At 25.2% G+C, this 18,757-nt stretch overlaps 1 protein-coding gene and 2 long non-coding RNA genes across 9 annotated transcripts in view; 2 read left to right on the forward strand and 1 right to left on the reverse strand.

The window, feature by feature from the left end:
* Positions 1-8,358: 8,358 nt before the first annotated feature.
* Positions 8,359-9,035, forward strand: LOC135922336 (uncharacterized). Its single transcript, XR_010570857.1, has 3 exons — positions 8,359-8,738; positions 8,783-8,902; positions 8,946-9,035. It is a non-coding gene; the product is annotated as an uncharacterized LOC135922336 (long non-coding RNA).
* Positions 9,036-13,059: 4,024 nt separating this feature from the next.
* On the reverse strand, positions 13,060-14,333 carry LOC135931966 (uncharacterized). Of its 3 annotated transcripts, XR_010573229.1 has the most exons (7): positions 14,200-14,333; positions 13,993-14,139; positions 13,905-13,944; positions 13,815-13,832; positions 13,733-13,766; positions 13,643-13,684; positions 13,060-13,594 (listed from the first exon to the last, which is right to left on the reverse strand). It is a non-coding gene; the product is annotated as an uncharacterized LOC135931966 (long non-coding RNA). The 3 variants fall into 3 exon arrangements; XR_010573228.1 differs by having other exon boundaries at positions 13,643-13,766; positions 13,815-13,944; positions 13,993-14,091; XR_010573227.1 differs by having other exon boundaries at positions 13,643-13,766; positions 13,815-13,944.
* Positions 14,334-16,941: 2,608 nt separating this feature from the next.
* LOC135930797 (uncharacterized protein KIAA2013 homolog) overlaps positions 16,942-18,757 on the forward strand; it is a 52,011-nt gene continuing 50,195 nt past the window's right edge. For all 5 annotated transcript variants that reach the window (XR_010572893.1, XR_010572891.1, XR_010572892.1 and 2 more), the window contains exons 1-6: positions 16,942-16,983; positions 17,068-17,182; positions 17,240-17,303; positions 17,346-17,437; positions 17,482-17,595; positions 17,636-17,767. Coding sequence is in view for 2 of the 5 variants with exons in the window: in XM_065467585.1 (XP_065323657.1) it covers positions 17,143-17,182; positions 17,240-17,303; positions 17,346-17,437; positions 17,482-17,595; positions 17,636-17,767 (442 nt within the window). In the remaining 3 variants the exon portion in view is untranslated. The remainder of the gene's footprint in view (positions 16,984-17,067; positions 17,183-17,239; positions 17,304-17,345; positions 17,438-17,481; positions 17,596-17,635; positions 17,768-18,757) is intronic.

The following is an 18,757-nucleotide window of genomic DNA, read 5'->3' on the forward strand; positions in this document are numbered from 1 at the left end:
TTTTGGAACTATATCAACCATAGTTAATCTTATAAACATAGTTATTCAGCTAATAAGGCATCATAAGATACTTTAACATCTTCGTGATAAAAATCTAACAAATATTTTTTTTTCTATCACCATCTGAAAAAGGTTGGGAAGGCTTTTGTGTAAGTAATATTTGCAGATTGGTAAGTGCTGCTTGATGAATTAAAAACCATTCATTTATTTGGGTTATAAATGTATCTGTATCTAAGATATACCTTCTAACTTCATAAAAACTGTTACTGCTTGATGGTGGAGACTCTATTTCGTTGGACAAGGTTGCAATTTCTTTCTCCCTGTTGGACAAATTCAGAAATCTATATTATAATTTTCTGATGTCCTCACTACTTCATCGTGACGTCATGTCATCGGGACGTATTTATTTTTATTTTTTTTATTTGTTGATTTTATTTATTTATTTTATACAAACAGATGAATGGAATTTCGAGAATTGATGATGTAAACATACCTAACATGGATTGAGAGACTTGAAAAATCGTCTTTGAATTGATATAAACAATATTCCGTCAACTTTCTAAATATGAATGAAATAAATGATGTGAATAAAAAGATTCAGGTAAACTTTTTATTTCACTTAATCCTTTTTTTATTTTTTAGATTACCTTATCAATTTTCATCTCATTTTATCAATTACACATTAATGAAATCTCTACAAGATACTCAACTTGTATATTTATTTTGAACATACTCACAATTTTTGTCAGTACTTACATTACAATTTTTTATACTCATATTTTTCTTTCATAACCAATAATTAAGAAGATAATCAAGTATATTTAAATATTCTTATCCTAACTTATTTATAATCTCCAATCCTTATAAATAACTCTTTCTTTATTTTTTTACCCTCCCTTAATGAATTTATTTATCACTAAATTTTATTATCTCATTCTTTTCTTTCTATCTCTATTATCTATTAACCACTATTTCTCAAAACCTTATCAATTCCTTTAATTTAATTTTTATTATTTTTGTATTATAATAATTTATACCTTCTTTTTCCCCCCTTTTTTAATCTTATTTTTTAATTACCTTACAATTAATTAATCTTAATACTAATAATATTACATTCATGATGTTATTTTTTAACTTTTAGAATATCATAATAGGCTTGAGAAGTCCCCCAAAATTTTTTTTGGACGATAGCCCTCCAACTACTAGAAATATGCATCTAATATTGACCCATCTACCGGTTTTACATTATTTTAAGTTTGTTTAATTTCAACAATAGTTTATTTATATTTTTGCCTGATTTCTTTATTTGTCTAGGCTAACCCTAATCCCTCACATTGCTACAAAACATGATGAATCTATTATTAAAGATAAGCAAAGAAAATAATGACGATTAAAGAAACGCCTTACCCGTTCTAGAGTTACTGGTAGACAAAATAATAAAGAACTACGCTTGAAATGAACTCATCTAAAGGTTTATTTAGTTTTTTTTTTTATCTTATGTCTTATATCTATGTTTATTTTATTTTTACCCAGTTGTCCAAATGATATTTCTATCACCACTACCACAATCCCTATGCCACCTCCACCTATTTTTTAACAAATATAAACATTTTTATTTATCACTAAATTTTATTATCTCATTTTTTCTTTCTATCTCTATTATCTATTAACCACTATTTCTCAAAACTTTATCAATTCCTTTAATTAAATTTTCATTATTTTTATAATATAATAATTTATACCTTCTTTTTCCCCCCTTTTTTAATCTTATATTTTAATTACCTTACAATTAAATAAACTTAATCTTAATAACATTACATTCATCATGTTATTTTTTAACTTTTAGAATATCATAATAGGCTTGATAAATCCCCTAAAAAAATTTTTTGATGATAGCCCTCAAACTATTAGAAATATGCTTCTAATATTGACCCATCTACCAGTTTTACATATTTTAATGTTTGTTTAATTTCAACAATAGTTTATTTATATTTTTGCATGATTTCCTTATTTGTCTAGGCTAACCCTAATCCCTCACATTGCTACAAAACATGATGAATCTATCATTAAAGATAAGTAAAGATAATAATGACGATTAAACAAACGCCTTACCCTTTCTAGAGTTACTGGTAGACAAAATAATAAAGAACTACGCTTGAAACGAACTCATCTGGAGGTTTATTTTGTTTTTTTTATCTTATGTTTTTTATCTTATGTTTTATATATTATTTTATTTTCACCCAGTTCTCCAAATGATATTTCTATCACCACTACCACAATCCCTATGCCACCTCCACCTATTTTTTAACAAATATAAACATTTTTATTTATCACTAAATTTTATTATCTCATTCTTTTCTTTCAATCTCTATTATCTATTAACCACTATTTCTCAAAACCTTATCAATTCCTTTAATTTAATTTAATTTTTATTATTTTTATAATATAATAATTTATACCTTCTTTTTTCCCCCTTTTTTAATCTTATTTTTTTAGTACCTTACAATTAATTAAACTTAATCTTAATAACATTACATTCATCATGTTATTTTTTAACTTTTAAAATATCATAATAGGCATGATAAGTCCCCCAAAAATTTTTTTGATGATAGCCCTCCAACTACTAGAAATATGCATCTAATATTGACCCATCTACCGGTTTTACATTATGTTAATGTTTGTTTAATTATTTCAACAAGTGTTTATTTATATTTTTGCGTGATTTCTTTATTTGTCTGGGCTAACCCAAATCCCTCACATTGCTACAAAACATGATGAATCTATTATTAAAGATAAGCAAAGAAAATAATGACTATTAAACAAACGTTTAACCCTTTCTAGAGTTACTGGTAGACAAATTAATAAGGAACTACGCTTGAAATGAACTCATCTGGATGTTTATTTTGTTTTTTTTTATCTTATGTTTTATATCTATGTTTATTTTATTTTCACCCAGTTCTCCAAATGTTATTTCTATCACCACTACCACAATCCCTATGCCACCTACGCCTATTTTTTAACAAATATAAACATTAAATTCTGTACTATCATTCACTTCACTAGGAGTTAATATAAATATTACTTTATCCGATTCTCTGAGAAGCTTTCATGAATATTTAGAGGAATGTTCAACTTGAATGTACAGCACCGCCAATTTCATCAACTTTATTAATGGAAAATATGCAGTAGTTCTGTCGTGGCCTTTATAACAATACCTACGACTGATTTATGGTTGAGTTAACATTGTCTCATGATTTTATTTTAGAGGGGGATACCAATGCTGACATTGACGAAATATCGTTTTGCGTTCTTCTTTTACCAGTATCCCAAGGCATAGGCATATCATGTTTATCAGGACGTAATGTGTTTTGTACACTGCTTTGTTAATCCGTCATTACTTTCATCTACAACCCTAAATGATATAAAATTATACAGTAATTATTTCCTCCGACCGTCCAGATTTATTTTGCCGCTTTTCCCATCAAAAATTAAAATGTCAACAAAGATTTGCTCTTAATTTTATCAAATACATAATAAATAATCCTCATTATTTTTCAAAAAAATTACCTTAAATTTATGTCAATAAAATATAATATCTTAAAAAATCTATTATAATAATCCTCAAAAAACGTCAATCAAATTTAGCCAATAGTTTTCTTTTAAAACATATTTGTCCAATAAAAATGATTACAGCGGAATCGGTCCAATAGTAATCACCTTACCAAGCTCTGCATTCATACACTTACCATTTCATTCACTTCACATATCAAAGCAATGGTATCCAGCAACCAAGTATAATTTTTTCAGTTTTTATATATAATTATATTATTTTTATTAGATTCTTCAACAAAACCCAACTACCAATATAAGAAAAAACAAACCAAGTTAAAAAGCAGAATAAGCAAAATGCATTGTTACCATCATTCCAGAGGATGCTATATGGAAAACTTTAAAAGATATTCATATGCCAGTTCCAACTAGAGAACATTGGGAGAAGGTATTATAAATTTAGATATATTAATATATTTTTAGATTGCACAAAAATCTATTGACCTGGCTCATTAGATGGTAAGCACTTTATATCAAAGTAAATTTTTAATATATTTCTAAAATTGCAAATAAATGAATAAAAATTTAGTTCAAATGATTTTTTATTGTGCACATAAATTAAAATTACTAATGATGGGCTAAATATAATTAGCACTGCCTAATCTACTATTGACTCTTAACCAAGTTCAAGAATCTATGAGTCATAAGTATGGATTCTTCCTTTTATCTGACTATTTAAATTTTTAATTTTTATAGGTAAATTTTAACTATATAGATGAATAACAATAAAAAATACAAATAATTTTTCACCTAATAATCCTATCCTTTCAATAAAAGAGGTAACCTTATTTTCCATATTCTTTTTAATTTAATATTCATTTTTTTTAAAATTCAACCAATAAAGGATATGTAATAATTTGTTCTATTAAGCACTAACAAACCTATCACTGAACCCTTAACCAATACAAAAATTTTCATGACTCAGTTATATATTTTTCATTTTATCAGACTTTAGATTAAATTTATACCCTATTTTTTTGTGACATAATAATTTACTATGTTATTTATATATTAAGTTATCTATATTATTTTATATAGATAAGAATAACAATAAATTCTCATATACCTAGGAATCCTATCTTTTCAAAAAAATATGATATTCTTTTTTATACATTTATTTTAAGATAAGTCAATTTAAATTATATCTCACAACAGAGAAAGGATCAAATTCAATAATATAAAATTTACATCTATTATTCTATTCAAACAAAATAATTTAATTACTAATTTGCTTTCAACTATTCTTTTGAAAAAGTTAAATTTAAAAAAAATAATATTTTAAATAGCAATAAATAATAATTAAACAAAAAAGTTAAATTTAAAAAAATTAATATTTTAAATAGCAATAAATAATAATTAAACAAAATTTAAACCTTTTTAGAAATGAGAATAGCTGGAGGCAAATGAATAATATAATCATTTTGTTTGTATAGATGTAAATTTTATATTTTTAAATTTGATCCTCCAGTTCAAAAAATCAATATGATTTTTCGTGCAGATCGCTCAAGTGACAAGCGAAGATATAACATTCCTAATATAGATGAAGTAGCTATGATTTATACAAAAGATGATGGTGAACCCCCATTTAAACGGGATATCAAGGTCTATCCTCGAGTTGATGGTAGTGATCTGATAAATATAAATATATTAAGCCCTAATCTTGATCCAATGGTATATCCTCTATTATTTCCTTTTGGTGACCCTAGTTGGAAACCAGATTTAAAGGGTGAAGATACAGGGCGTACAAGGGCAAATATCTCACTACTACAGTTTAAAATATTTAGATTAGCAATTCGTGAAAATGAATTCAACCCAATCCTTTCCCAATCCTTTTTGCTGGGAAATTATAACAACAATATATTGTTGATTCCTATTTTACAGGTCGAGGCGAATAATTTAAATTTTATTAGACATAATCAGCCAAAATTAGGAGTAGATGAATATTCTGGATTAATGGACTACTTGGAAAAAAAGGTCAAACAATATAATTCCCGGTAAAGCAGTAATATTACCATCATCTTTTCAAGGTTCTCAAAGAAATATGCGAGAACGCTATCACGATGCAATGGCCATTGTGTTCAAATATGGCAAAACTGATTTGTTTATTACTTTTACATGCAATCTTAATTGGCGTGAAATTAAGGAAAATCTATTTCCCGGGCAAAGTCCTACAGATAGACCAGATTTAATATACCGTGTTTTTAAATTGAAATTAAATGAATTATTGTTCGATATAAATAAAAAAAATTTATTTGGTAAATCTATGGCTTTTATATATACAATCGAGTTCCAAAAAAGAGGTTTGCCTCATGCTCATATACTTATTATTTTAAACGATGATAGCAAAATATAAACATCTCAACTATATATAAATTTGTTTGTGCCGAAATGCCAGATAAAATTCTCGAACCTAAACTTTTTCAGATACCCATTTTATGATACATGGTCCTTGAGGGATATTTAACCCCAAATCGCCTTGCATGGAAAATGGCATATGTACCAAAAAGTTTCCTAAGGATTTTCAAATGGAAACAAGACCAAATATTGATGGGTATCCATATTATAAAAGGCGATATAATGGTATTACAATTCTTTCCGGTAAACCTACGGATAATCGTTATGTTATTCCATATAATCGATATCTAATGTTAAAATTCAATGCTCATATTAACGTGGAAATTTGTACATCTATTAAATCGGTAAAATATATCTTTAAGTATACTTATAAGGGCTATGACTGTACTAATGTTGACATTAATGTTGCTTCAAATATAAATATTCATGACGAAATTAAATCACATTTAAATGCGCGATATGTGAGTGCATGTGAATCAATGTGGAGATAATTAGAAAATAATATACATGACCGCTCGCATGCTGTTATTTGCTTAGGAATTCATTTACCTTTACAACAGCCAGTATATTTCACTGCTGGACATGAAAGAGATGCTTTATTGAGATCAAAAAATAAACATACTACTTTAACGGCATGGTTTGAGTTAAATAAGACAGATCTAAATGCTAGACAATATCTTTATGGGGAAATACCTTATCATTATGTGTTTACAAATTACCATTGGAAACTAAGAAAAAAACTATTAAATGTAATTTCGAGAATGTATTCCGTTCATCCTAATTCTAGTGAACGATTCTTACTTCGATTATTATTACTTCATGTTTGCGGGGCTACAAGTTTTGATTATTTAAAAACTATTAATCGAATTTTAATGAGTACTTTTAAAGAGGCAGCTATTAAAAGAAATTTGTTATCAGATGATAAAGAGTGGGAATCATGCTTAGAAGAGGGATCAATATATCAAATGCCGTCACAACTTCGGAGTACTTTTGCCTTTATCTGCATGTCAGCCTGAAAATCCTGCATATCTATGGAATAGGTTCAGATTTATGATGATTGAAGATTATCGTCAATATTCAGAAGTAATTGCAATAACCATGGCTTTAATGGACATTGAAAACGTTTTTCTTGATCATGGTTTATGCTGACAAAGTTTTGATCTTCCTTCACCTACAAAAATCCCCCCAAAACAACATTATGATACCCATGTTGAAGCTGCCGATTCAATCGAGCGTATATCTAAATTAAACCGATTACAAAAATATGCTTTTGATTTAATTATACAAGCGATTGAATTAGAAAATATTCCAGAAAGATATTTCTTCGTGGATGGCCCTGGAGGTTCAGGTAAAACGTATCTTAATACCTTAATGTGTTATATAAGAGCAAAAAATCAAATTGTATTGCCTTTTGCAACCACCGGCATATCCTCTATTCTTTTAAAGGGGGAAGAACCATCCATAGCGGATTTAAATTACCTGTGCCTATCTTTGAAACTTCTACATCCCATATGAATTTACATAGTTCGCTAGCTTTAGATATTAAAAATAGCAAATTGATTATTATTGATGAGGCCACAATGATGACTAAACACGCTTTGCGATGCATTGACCGATTACTTAAAGACATTATGAAAAATTCCCACCCATTTGGCGGAAAAGTTATTTTATTAGGTGGTGATTTTAGACAGATTTTATCAGTAGTGCCTAAAGGCTCCAAAGTCGATATTATAGAGTCCTGTATAAAAAGTTCAGATTTATGGAGTCATTTTAAAATAATACATTTGATTGATAATATGCGTATTCCATCAGAGCAAGTTGATTACAATGCTTGGTTACTTAAAATTGGAGATGGGCTATCAAGCAGCAATTCTGATCTTCCTACAAATAGTGTTGAAATCCCACCTTATTTGCTTGAAAATGATTCATTAATTAAATGTGTGTATGGTAATTCTATAGAAATTGCTGATATAGATAGTCTTTCTACTAAAATAATATTAACCACCAAAAATAAAATTTACCCTCAACAACGATATCATTATTATAATTTCAGGCCCTATCAAACATTATTATAGTGCAGATTCCATTGAAAGCGATAATAAGGATGATATAATGAATTTTCCAATAGAATTTTTGCATTCACAAACTCCATCCGGTATGCCACCTCACAAGCTAACACTTAAGGTTGGTACAATTGTTATGAGATTACGCAACTTGAGCCCAAAGAAAGGACTTTGTAATGGTACCCGTTTAATCATACTACATTTACATATTAATTTTATCGACGCTGAGGTATTGACAGGCACTAATAAGGGTTATCGAGTTTTTCTCCTACGAATAGATCTAACTCCAAGTGACTCTCAGTTACCATTTACTTTAAAAAGACGACAGTTTCCTATAATTCCCGCTTTTGTGATTACAATAAATAAAAGTCAAGGACAAACTTTTGATCATGTAGGCTTATTCCTCCCTGAGCCCGTCTTTGCCCATGGACAACTATATGTGGCTCTTACTAGATGTAAATCTCAAAATAATATGAAAATTATGATTTTGCCATCAGAATTACAAGGAAAAATTTTAAAAAATGATAAAACATTCACACAAAATATCATATATAATGAAATCTTAAATTCATAATTTGTAAGAAATTTAAACCAACTTTGTTATTCACCATCAAATCACCAACTTTACATCATCTTCAAAAACGAAACCACCTTGAGCAAAGAAAAGAGAACTTCTTCACCATCGCTAAACCATCTTCCTCACCAACAACAGTATATTCTATTTTATAATTTCAATTTACACGTTTTTTTTTCAGGTTATTTACGGCAAACTACGAGCAAGGAAATTTCAACATCATCTTCAAAAACGAAACCACATTGAGCAAAGAAAAGAGAACTTCTTCACCATCGCTAAACCATCTTCCTCACCAACAACAGTAAATTCTACTTTATAATTCCAATTTACACGTTTTATTTCAGGATATATACGGCAAACTACTGGCCATGGCAAAACATTAACAAATAAAAGTCAAGATACGGTGATATACCCGACTAATGCTTAAAATTCTTACATCCCTCTCAATTTTGAAAATATTTTAAATCTCCTTTTTTAGGTAAAATTTTCTATATTATAAAATTTTTTATATTATATTTTTTATATGGCTACAAATGCATATGTGTTGTAACCCGATAATCATCAACTCTTGAAGTATAAATATTTATTATAATTTCTTACAATTCATATCTTTGTCTCTTTTTTTCTATTTCTTCCTTCTTTTTTTCATTCTTTTTTTCATTTCTTTGCTCCCCTAAAATCCATCTCCCACCTTCACCCAGTGGGGAGTGAACATCAATTCTGACTAACAGGAGCTCTGGTAAATAATGTTATTATTTAGGGTGCTAATAAGAGATATTGTTTCATTTTTGTAATTTTAAATATAAATTTCTAAATCACATCTCAAATTATAATTCCCCGTCATTCTTGACTGGTGATCAGTGTCTGGTAAATAATGTTAGTATTTAGGGTGCTAATAAGATATATTGTTTCATTTTTGTAATTTTAAATATAAATTTCTAAATCACTTCTCAAATTATAATTCCCCGTCATTCTTGACGGGTGATCAGTATGATGCTAATATGAGATATTTTTTCATTTTTATTCATTTTTGTAATTTAAAATATAAATTTCGAAATCACATCTCATAAAATAGGAAAATTTCTGATTCATCCATCATCAAATAAAGGTAAAATATATTATTCATCAATCATTGAATAAAAAAGACAATTCATCACTCTTAGTCTTAATGGGTTGGAATTGGCCTGAAGGAGGAGGGGGAGTGGTAAAAAGAATTATCGTAAAAGAACGAATAAAATTATCATCCCCGTCATTTTTGACGGGTTATCAACTAGTATATAAATAATTTGCATATAATTTTCATTGGTGTTTAATGGCATTTTTGTAATTTAAATATATAGCATTTTTTTTTACTTAACATAAAAATATATATATCCTTTATCAAATTCTTTGACAAATTATTTCAGAAATGCAAGACATACATTAAATTTATCTGAAAAACAACAATAACCTTATATAATAAACAACATATTTTTTAGATATAATTTTAAATGATCATATTTCTAAAAAGTATAAGAGTCGGTTATTTTTATTTTATTTGTCAAGATTCTCTAATAACTGGTTTGCCCAGGCCTTCCCAGTTTCCCTTAATACGGAATTCACATGTTTCTCACTTACATCTTAAACTATGGTAAATCAGATAATTCCCTTTCATGTGATTATATTAAAAATTAAACTATCTCCGAGGCGGGAAAAAATTTTCAAAATTATAATGGGTAGGACTGGGCTTGGAACCTCAAAATTAATATTAGCTTGCACCTGACTTGGGAATATCTTTTACAAATTATTAAGGGTTGAGCTGGGCTTGATAAACTTTTTTTAAATTATAAGATCTTGGATGTTTCTTAATATTGTGAGCTTGACCCTGAATTCATAGTGGCACGATTGCGATTTAGACGCGATAAATGCAAAATAGAGTAAATATGATATCGCATTCATTGGTTCGGGTCCGCTTTATATACTCTTAAAAATATCAAAAAGACAAATAAGCTAAAATGGCTGTCAAAATGGCCCCTATAAGTTTGAAGCGAGAGATTTAAAAAAATATCAAAAATTTGACTTTTACAGATTAGATAGTTTTTTCTATTTAAGTATTTAATATTAAATTAATATCATTATAAATTTTAATAAAATACCTTAATCAAATATTTATTATAATTATATAATTAATATTAAAATCATTTAAAATAAATTTTAATAAATATATAATTGTATTTAACATAATATATTACTTATATAATATTTAAAGTAATTAAATTAATTTGATATAAAGAAAAATATATAAATTGTATTAATATAAATTTTAATAAGTATATAATTGTAATATTTAACATAATATATTATTAATATAATATTTAAAGAAATTAATTTAATATAAATAAAAATATATAAATTGTATTAATATAAATTTTAGTAATATATAATTTTAATTTTAGTAATATATAATTATAATATTTAATATGATTTAATTATAATATAATAATTAATATTATTAACATAATTAATATATAATTAAAATAGTATAATTTATATTATATATTTATAATATTATTTACATATTTTATATATTTATAATATTATTTATCTATTTAATATAATTTATTTATAATTCAATTATACAATATGGTTAATATTACTAGGAACTCCATTAATAAAATTTTTATAGTAGAGATTTATACTTATTATTCCTATAAATATCAGATTAACTCATATTTTAATTTTTTTTTAGATTTCTAATGATTAATGGGAATATGTTAATCTCTTTTCCTACTAGGAACTCCATTAATAAAATTTTTATCGTAGAGATTTATACTTATTATTCCTATAAATATCAGATTTACTCATATTTTAATTTTTTTTTAGATTTCTAATGATTAATGGGAATATGTTAATCTCTTTTCCTACTAGGAACTCCATTAATAAAATTTTTATCGTAGAGATTTATACTTATTATTCCTATAAATATCAGATTTACTCATATTTTAACTTTTAGATTTCTAATGATTTGGGAATATGTTAATCTCTTTTCCTACTAGGAACTCCATTAATAAAATTTTTATCATAGAGATTTATACTTAATATTCCTATAAATATCAGATTTACTCATATTTTGATTTTTTTTCTAGATTTCTAATGATTAATGGGAATATGTTAATCTCTTTTCCTATTAGGAACTCCATTAAAAAAAATTTTATAGTAGAGATTTATACTTATTATTCCTATAAATATCAGATTTACTCATATTTTAATTTATTTTTAGATTTCTATTGATTAATGGGAATATGTTAATCTCTTTTCTTACTAGGAACTCCATTAATAAATTTTTATCGTAGAGATTTATACTTATTATTCCTGTAAATATCAGTTTTACTCATATTTTAACTTTTAGATTTCTAATGATTAATGGGAATATGTTAATCTCTTTTCCTACTAGGAACTTCATTAATAAAATTTTTATCGTAGAGATTTATACTTATTATTCCTATAAATATCAGATTTACTCATATTTTAATTTTTAGATTTCTAATGATTAATGGGAATATGTTAATCTCTTTTCCTACTAGGACCATTAATAAAATTTTTAACATAGGGATTTATACTTGTTATTCCTATAAATATGAGATTTATTTTGTTAGAGCTATTTATCATACGTATTTATTCATATAAATATCGGATTACTTAGATATTACTTAAAAATATTGTTAAAAGGCTCGATTTGAGTCGAGTTTTTAAAAATGGCTAACTCAAATTTTGGCTAGCAAAATATTGACTAAGCCTCGAGATTTAGCTAATAGATGCCAGTGTTGTTAAACGGCTTGTTTTGAGCGATTTTTAAAAACGGCTAACTCAATACTTCATCCAGTAAAATATTACCCAAGCTGGAAGATTTTGCTCATAGAAGGAACAAGGGTCTACACATATATTATAGAAATCTTGAGGTTTAAGCAATATTTTTCTGGCTAAAATATTGAGTTAGCCGTTTTTAAAAATCGGCTCAAAACGTGCCGTTTAACAACACTATGCCAAACCTTTATGCCACCTCTGAGCAAGGTCTGCTGGCTTGCCTAATATTTTTTCAGATAAAATATTGAGTTAGCCGTTTTAATCGAGCCGTTTAACAACATTACTTATAAAAAATATGATATAATGAATAAGCATGCGTGTTGTAAGAATAATGAAATATAAGCCTAACAATTTTATTATTACTTTTGCAATTATATCAATAGTATATATAAATATTATTAATATGATTGATAAATATTATTATTGTGATTGACAAATATAAAATAATGATTGCAATTGTATAATAATGCTATATAAAATAATGATTGCAATTTATATATCAATAGTATATAAATTTATATTTATTGAGACTATATATTGATGAAGGTATATAAAATAAAGATTGCAATTTGCATATCAATTATAAAATTATTTTTATTAAGACTGTATATTGATGGTGGTGTATAAATATTTGTATATATTGCAATTGAATATTAATTGTATAGAAAATGATGATTACAATTTGTATATCAATAGGTGGTATATAAAATAATGATTGCAATTTGTATTTCAATAGTAATATATAAAATTATGGTAATTACTTTTTGCATATCAATATTATATAAAATGGTGTAAATTTGGTATAAAAAGCATTAAAAAATGAAAATTTTAACAGCATGATCATAATATTGATAAAGAGTGATGTGAATTTTTAGGTAAAAACCTAATAATTAATAAATATCTATGTAAGCATCAATGACATATGTCATTGGTATGCATATAATAGTTTTCTCTATTTTGAGAATATAAATAATTATTAGAAAATAGTAGATTTTTATTAAATTTAGATTTTATAAATTTATATTGGGCATTTTGCTTTAAAAAAATTAATTGATTTATTGAATAATCATAATTTCCAGATAAAACTAGTAGCATATTTTAAATTTTCTTTGGTTGGTCGGAGTTCCTGAATGGATTATATCAAGTGATGCTAAGATTAAAATTTCCAGGTTAACAAGATAGCATATTTTAAATTTACTTTGGTTGGTTGGAGTTCCTGAATAAATTATATCAAGTGATGCTAAGATTATAATTTCCAGGTTTACAAGATAGCATATTTTAAATTTACTTTGGAGTTCCTGAATGGATTATATCAAGTGATGCTAAGATTAAAATTTTCAGGTTAACAAGATAGCATATTTTAAATTTACCTTGATTAGTTGGAGTTCCTGAATGGATTATATCAAGTGATGTTAATATTAAAATTTCCAGGTTAACAAAATAGCATATTTTAAATTTACCTTGATTAGTTGGAGTTCCTGAATGGATTATCAATTGATGCTAAGATTAAAATTTCCAGGTTAACAAGATAGCATATTTTAAATTTACCTTGATTAGTTGGAGTTCCTGAATGGATTATCAATTGATGCTAAGATTAAAATTTCCAGGTTAACAAGATAGCATATTTTAAAGGATTATCAATTGATGCTACGAAAAAAATTTCCAGGTTAACAAGATAGCATATTAGTATATATTCTAAGAAGAAAATTTCCAGGTTAACAAGATAGCATAATAGTAATATATTCTATAATTTACCTGGGTTGGTTATGGTCTCAAATGATGCTGGAGAAAATATTATTGAGCAATCAGCTTGTTAAATTGAGCATACAAATTTTAAGCTTAAGCAAAATTTAGCAATAAGTCACGCGACAAAACATCAAAACACAAAAAAAAAGTATATCATGCGATATGTCATTGCATGCGGCACGGCACGATATTGCGCTACTTTTAAATTTAGCGCTAATTTTTTATTAATTGAAATGAATTCAATGACAACCTTTTTTGATGATATAAAACCAAAGGATCAGTTAAAATTATGATTTAAATATAATTTTTTTTAGAAAATAGATAAAATAGCTTTTATAGATGCAAATGATATATTTAATGAAATAACAAGAGGTATATATGAATGTAAAATATAGCATTTTAATTGATAAAATATATTTATTAAAATATATTTATTATTTAGGTGATCTCATTGATAGTGAGAATATATCAGATGATAAATTTATTCCCAAAGATTCTGCAGCACTAAATCTTAATGATTCTGGTAATTAATAATGTCTAAAAATTTATATTATCTTTTATATAGAATCTATGTCCTATGTTGGGTCACCTAGTTATTATTATAAATGTCCTAAGAGAAAGAACAATGATATGGATAATTTATATTTTTTGATTTATTGATAAATTTTAAATAGATGACTATAGGAAATTAATAAAAATAAGAAGCAGATAAAGCATTAATAACCTTGGAAATGCTTAAAAATAAATCAACAGAACATGCAATATGTTTAATTAAAAGAAAAATTAGATGATTGTACCAAAGATGAAACAAATAAAATACTTGATATTATAAAAGATTATTGATTAAAATTATTTTGTATATATTTTTGTTATTTGAAATATATATTTTTGTTATTTGAAATATATATTTTTGTTATTTGAAATATATATTTTGTATGTATTTATATTATTTGAAATAAACATTTTGTGAAATACATTGAATGATATAATTATTCCCAAAAGTCCTGCATTAATTAAGCCTTGTACTGAGTTTGGTAATTAATAATGTCTAAATATATAATTTATAATGAATGATCTTTATCTTAGAGAAAGTTTAATGACATTGGTAATTTATGTTAACTTGCTTTATACAAATATTTTCAATAGATGAATTTAGAACAACTATATAGCTTTTTTAGTGACATATTCCTACATATATATTTTATGAGTTTAGACTATATTAATAATAACTTTATTTTTTATTATAATATATATAAAATACAAAACAAGATATTTATAAAAATTATATGATTGTACCAATCAGGAAAAAAAAGAAATAACAATACTTGATATTATAAAAGATTATTGATTAAAATTATTTTGAATATATTTTTGTTATTTGAAACTAATAATAACTTTATTTTTATTATAATATATATAAAATACAAAACAAGGTATTTATATAAAATATAAAACAAGGTATTTATATAAAATATAAAACAAGGTATTTATATAAAATACAAAACAAGATATTTATATAACATACAAAATAAGATATAATTAAATTTATAAAAATCTATAATATAGGATTTTTATATAAATATAAGCATAATCATGGATTGAATCAGAATAGCAGTGTTGATTTAATACTATATGAATCTTATGTTGCTAAATACCTAAATAAAAAAAAATATTTAAATAATAAATTGCTTTATTTTTACCTTAAACAAACCATAAGCTTTTCTTCACACTTATAGGATGTTTTATAAAATTGGTACATTTGGTATGTAATAAAGGTTTTACAAGTTTGAGTATATAATAAAAGGTTTCCTAAATAAAATGAATTATAGATAATATAGAATAAAATTACTTTAGTCATTCTCATATAGTTGAAAAATTTAGGCTCATTTTTTAATAGTTTAGGAAAAAGGACATAAAATTCGCCCTCTTTTGTTTTATTAAAAGATAGCATCTTCTCCTCTTCAAGATCATTCTATAAAAAAAATAATAATTTGAGGATGGATACCATTTTGAATTAATAACGCTTTGCACTGCACTATAATGAAAATCGATGCGAAATCGCAATCGCTCTTCACTATAAATTCAGGGTGAACCTAGCATGACATATTCTCATTCCCCGTCATTTTTGACGGGCTCTCTACTAGTAATTATTATTTAACTAGAAATTTGAAAATGGTAGATAAATATTACGCTATTAAAAATTTGAAAATATTAAGTAAATATTACGCCATGGAAAACTTGAAATCGAAATTAATGGTTAAAATAACTTATTAGATGAATGTGATAAATAAATGTAATTAAGTATATATTTAATATGAGATAGGAATAAATTATTTTAACGTATATAAATTAATATAAACAAATTATTTTAACATATATAAATTAATATAAACAATAATATTTTTGAAAAATATATCAGGCATCTGCATTTTTTGGTTTCGGGGAAGGTGGGGGAGGGTTGTTCCCCCCCCCCCCCACCCGCTGCGTACAAGCCTGGTATAACATATATAATCACGTCCACTTTACAACATATAATAGTTACTAAAAAACGATCGCCTTAAACCTTCAAAAATAAAAAAGCTTATTAAAATATATAGTTACAAACATGTAACAATAACTATGCCCTGTTGTGTGTAAGCGTCAACATGATATTATTTAGGAAGTAATATATATATATCTTCTCAATTGTTTCTACAAGGAAGATGAAATGTTTAAGACATTGTTGGCATAGATAAAAATAATTAAATACCTACCGATAACACCACCACGTAGCGATAACGTAGCGAGGATATGGTAAAATTATAATAGATACTAACTTGTTATAACTATAATAAAAAATAAATTTTACCTGTCAATTATCACTTTACACTCTATTAGGTTACAGAGCATGCTCTTATATGATATGATAATGTAATAAAATGTGGCTTGATAATTTAGGCAAGCTATTATACCATGAATATAAATTTGCTTGACTTCAAAAAAATAAGAAAATGTAAATATGTATTTTATATATCTGATTTTTATATATTCATTTACCTTCTATTTGCAGATATATTTATGGAAATTTTTCAAAAACTTTATCCATTCAAGAAATTGGTGGAAAAACATATATCGTAACTATTTTAGTTTAATTTTAAATAAATATTTATATCTAGAATTAAAAAACTGATTATTCTTATTTTTAGTATTTTAATCTTTCTTCTCTATGTTTGGCCTTTATTTCAACATAAGCAAAAATACAAATCAAGTATTGAGCAATATCTTAAAAATAAAATTTATATAATTTTCTAGATATCTGTCTTAATTGTTTGAATGATCATTTATTTTTGTATCATAATACTCCCTATATGAATACAATAATTCAATTTATGCACCTGGATGATTATAATTTTACACCTTTTTTAGGTTTAATAATTGTTTTTATTTTTACATTTTTTATAATTAGGTAATGGCTATATTGGAATATTTTTGAATGATCCAAATTCCAAAATTCATATAAGACAAAATAATTTTCTATCAATTGCCATTGACTTTGAGCCAATTATTAATATAAAATTAAATGGTATATTCTTTCAAGGTAATATATATTCTTTATTCATAAATATATCACATGGATAAATTTATTCAAAAATACTATGAATTCCAACGGAAAATTTTACATTCTGCAAATAAAAATAAACAAATATTCGATAATCTGTTTGTAAATATAGATACAATTAAATAAGACATTTTTTTGAAATAATCATTTTATTTTCATAAATATGTATACAGTCAAACCTGTCTTATTTGGGCTCTTTATAATTTGCAAACTCTTAATTTGACCTAAATTTTGAGTCCCAATCAAATTCTTCTTAACTACTATTAGAATATGCCTTGAACACTTGGGCAACTGGTAACTTTGTAAAGTGGACAGATTAATTGAGGTTTTTAATTTTTAAATTATCATACTCAAAGAGAGAATGCTAAAAGATTTAATTTTTCTAAAAAGACTGTTAACAAAATTTATAAATCCAAAGAAGGCATTATCAAATCCCATCCAAATAAAACACATTGCACCAAATAAACAAAGTTAACATCTTATTTTATTTCATAAATTAATTTTATTCTTATTTTGTATACAACCATTTTTTTATACAGTGAAATGGGGGGGGGGGAGCAATTTAAAAGATGTTGAACACAAATAAAATGATCTTATATATATTTTTTGACTTAAATATTAAAACAAATTTTTTTAAAAATACGACACCTGAAATTTACAATAAATAAATAATAATATAAATTATAGTTTTGTCATCATATCTTCTTTCTTTTTCTTAGTTAAAGGTATTTTATGTAGAATAATTTAAAAAAATAATCCTAAAATATTCATCTTAATTATTAAATCTTAGTCAAAATCTTTTATTTTTGGACTTTTTATAAATCCTCTTTATTTTTTCTAATCTAATATTTTCTTTAATAGATATTAAATAAATATTATATAATAAGAAATCTATTGGTAATCACTTATAATACATGAACATTGATATATAATATTATTATTATTTTTTTTATTCATCTTATGTATTAA

Source organism: Gordionus sp. m RMFG-2023, chromosome 1, assembly GCF_954871325.1.
Source record: "Gordionus sp. m RMFG-2023 chromosome 1, tfGorSpeb1-WG-v2, whole genome shotgun sequence".
Taxonomy (NCBI): Eukaryota; Metazoa; Nematomorpha; class Gordioida; order Chordodea; family Parachordodidae; genus Gordionus; species Gordionus sp. m RMFG-2023.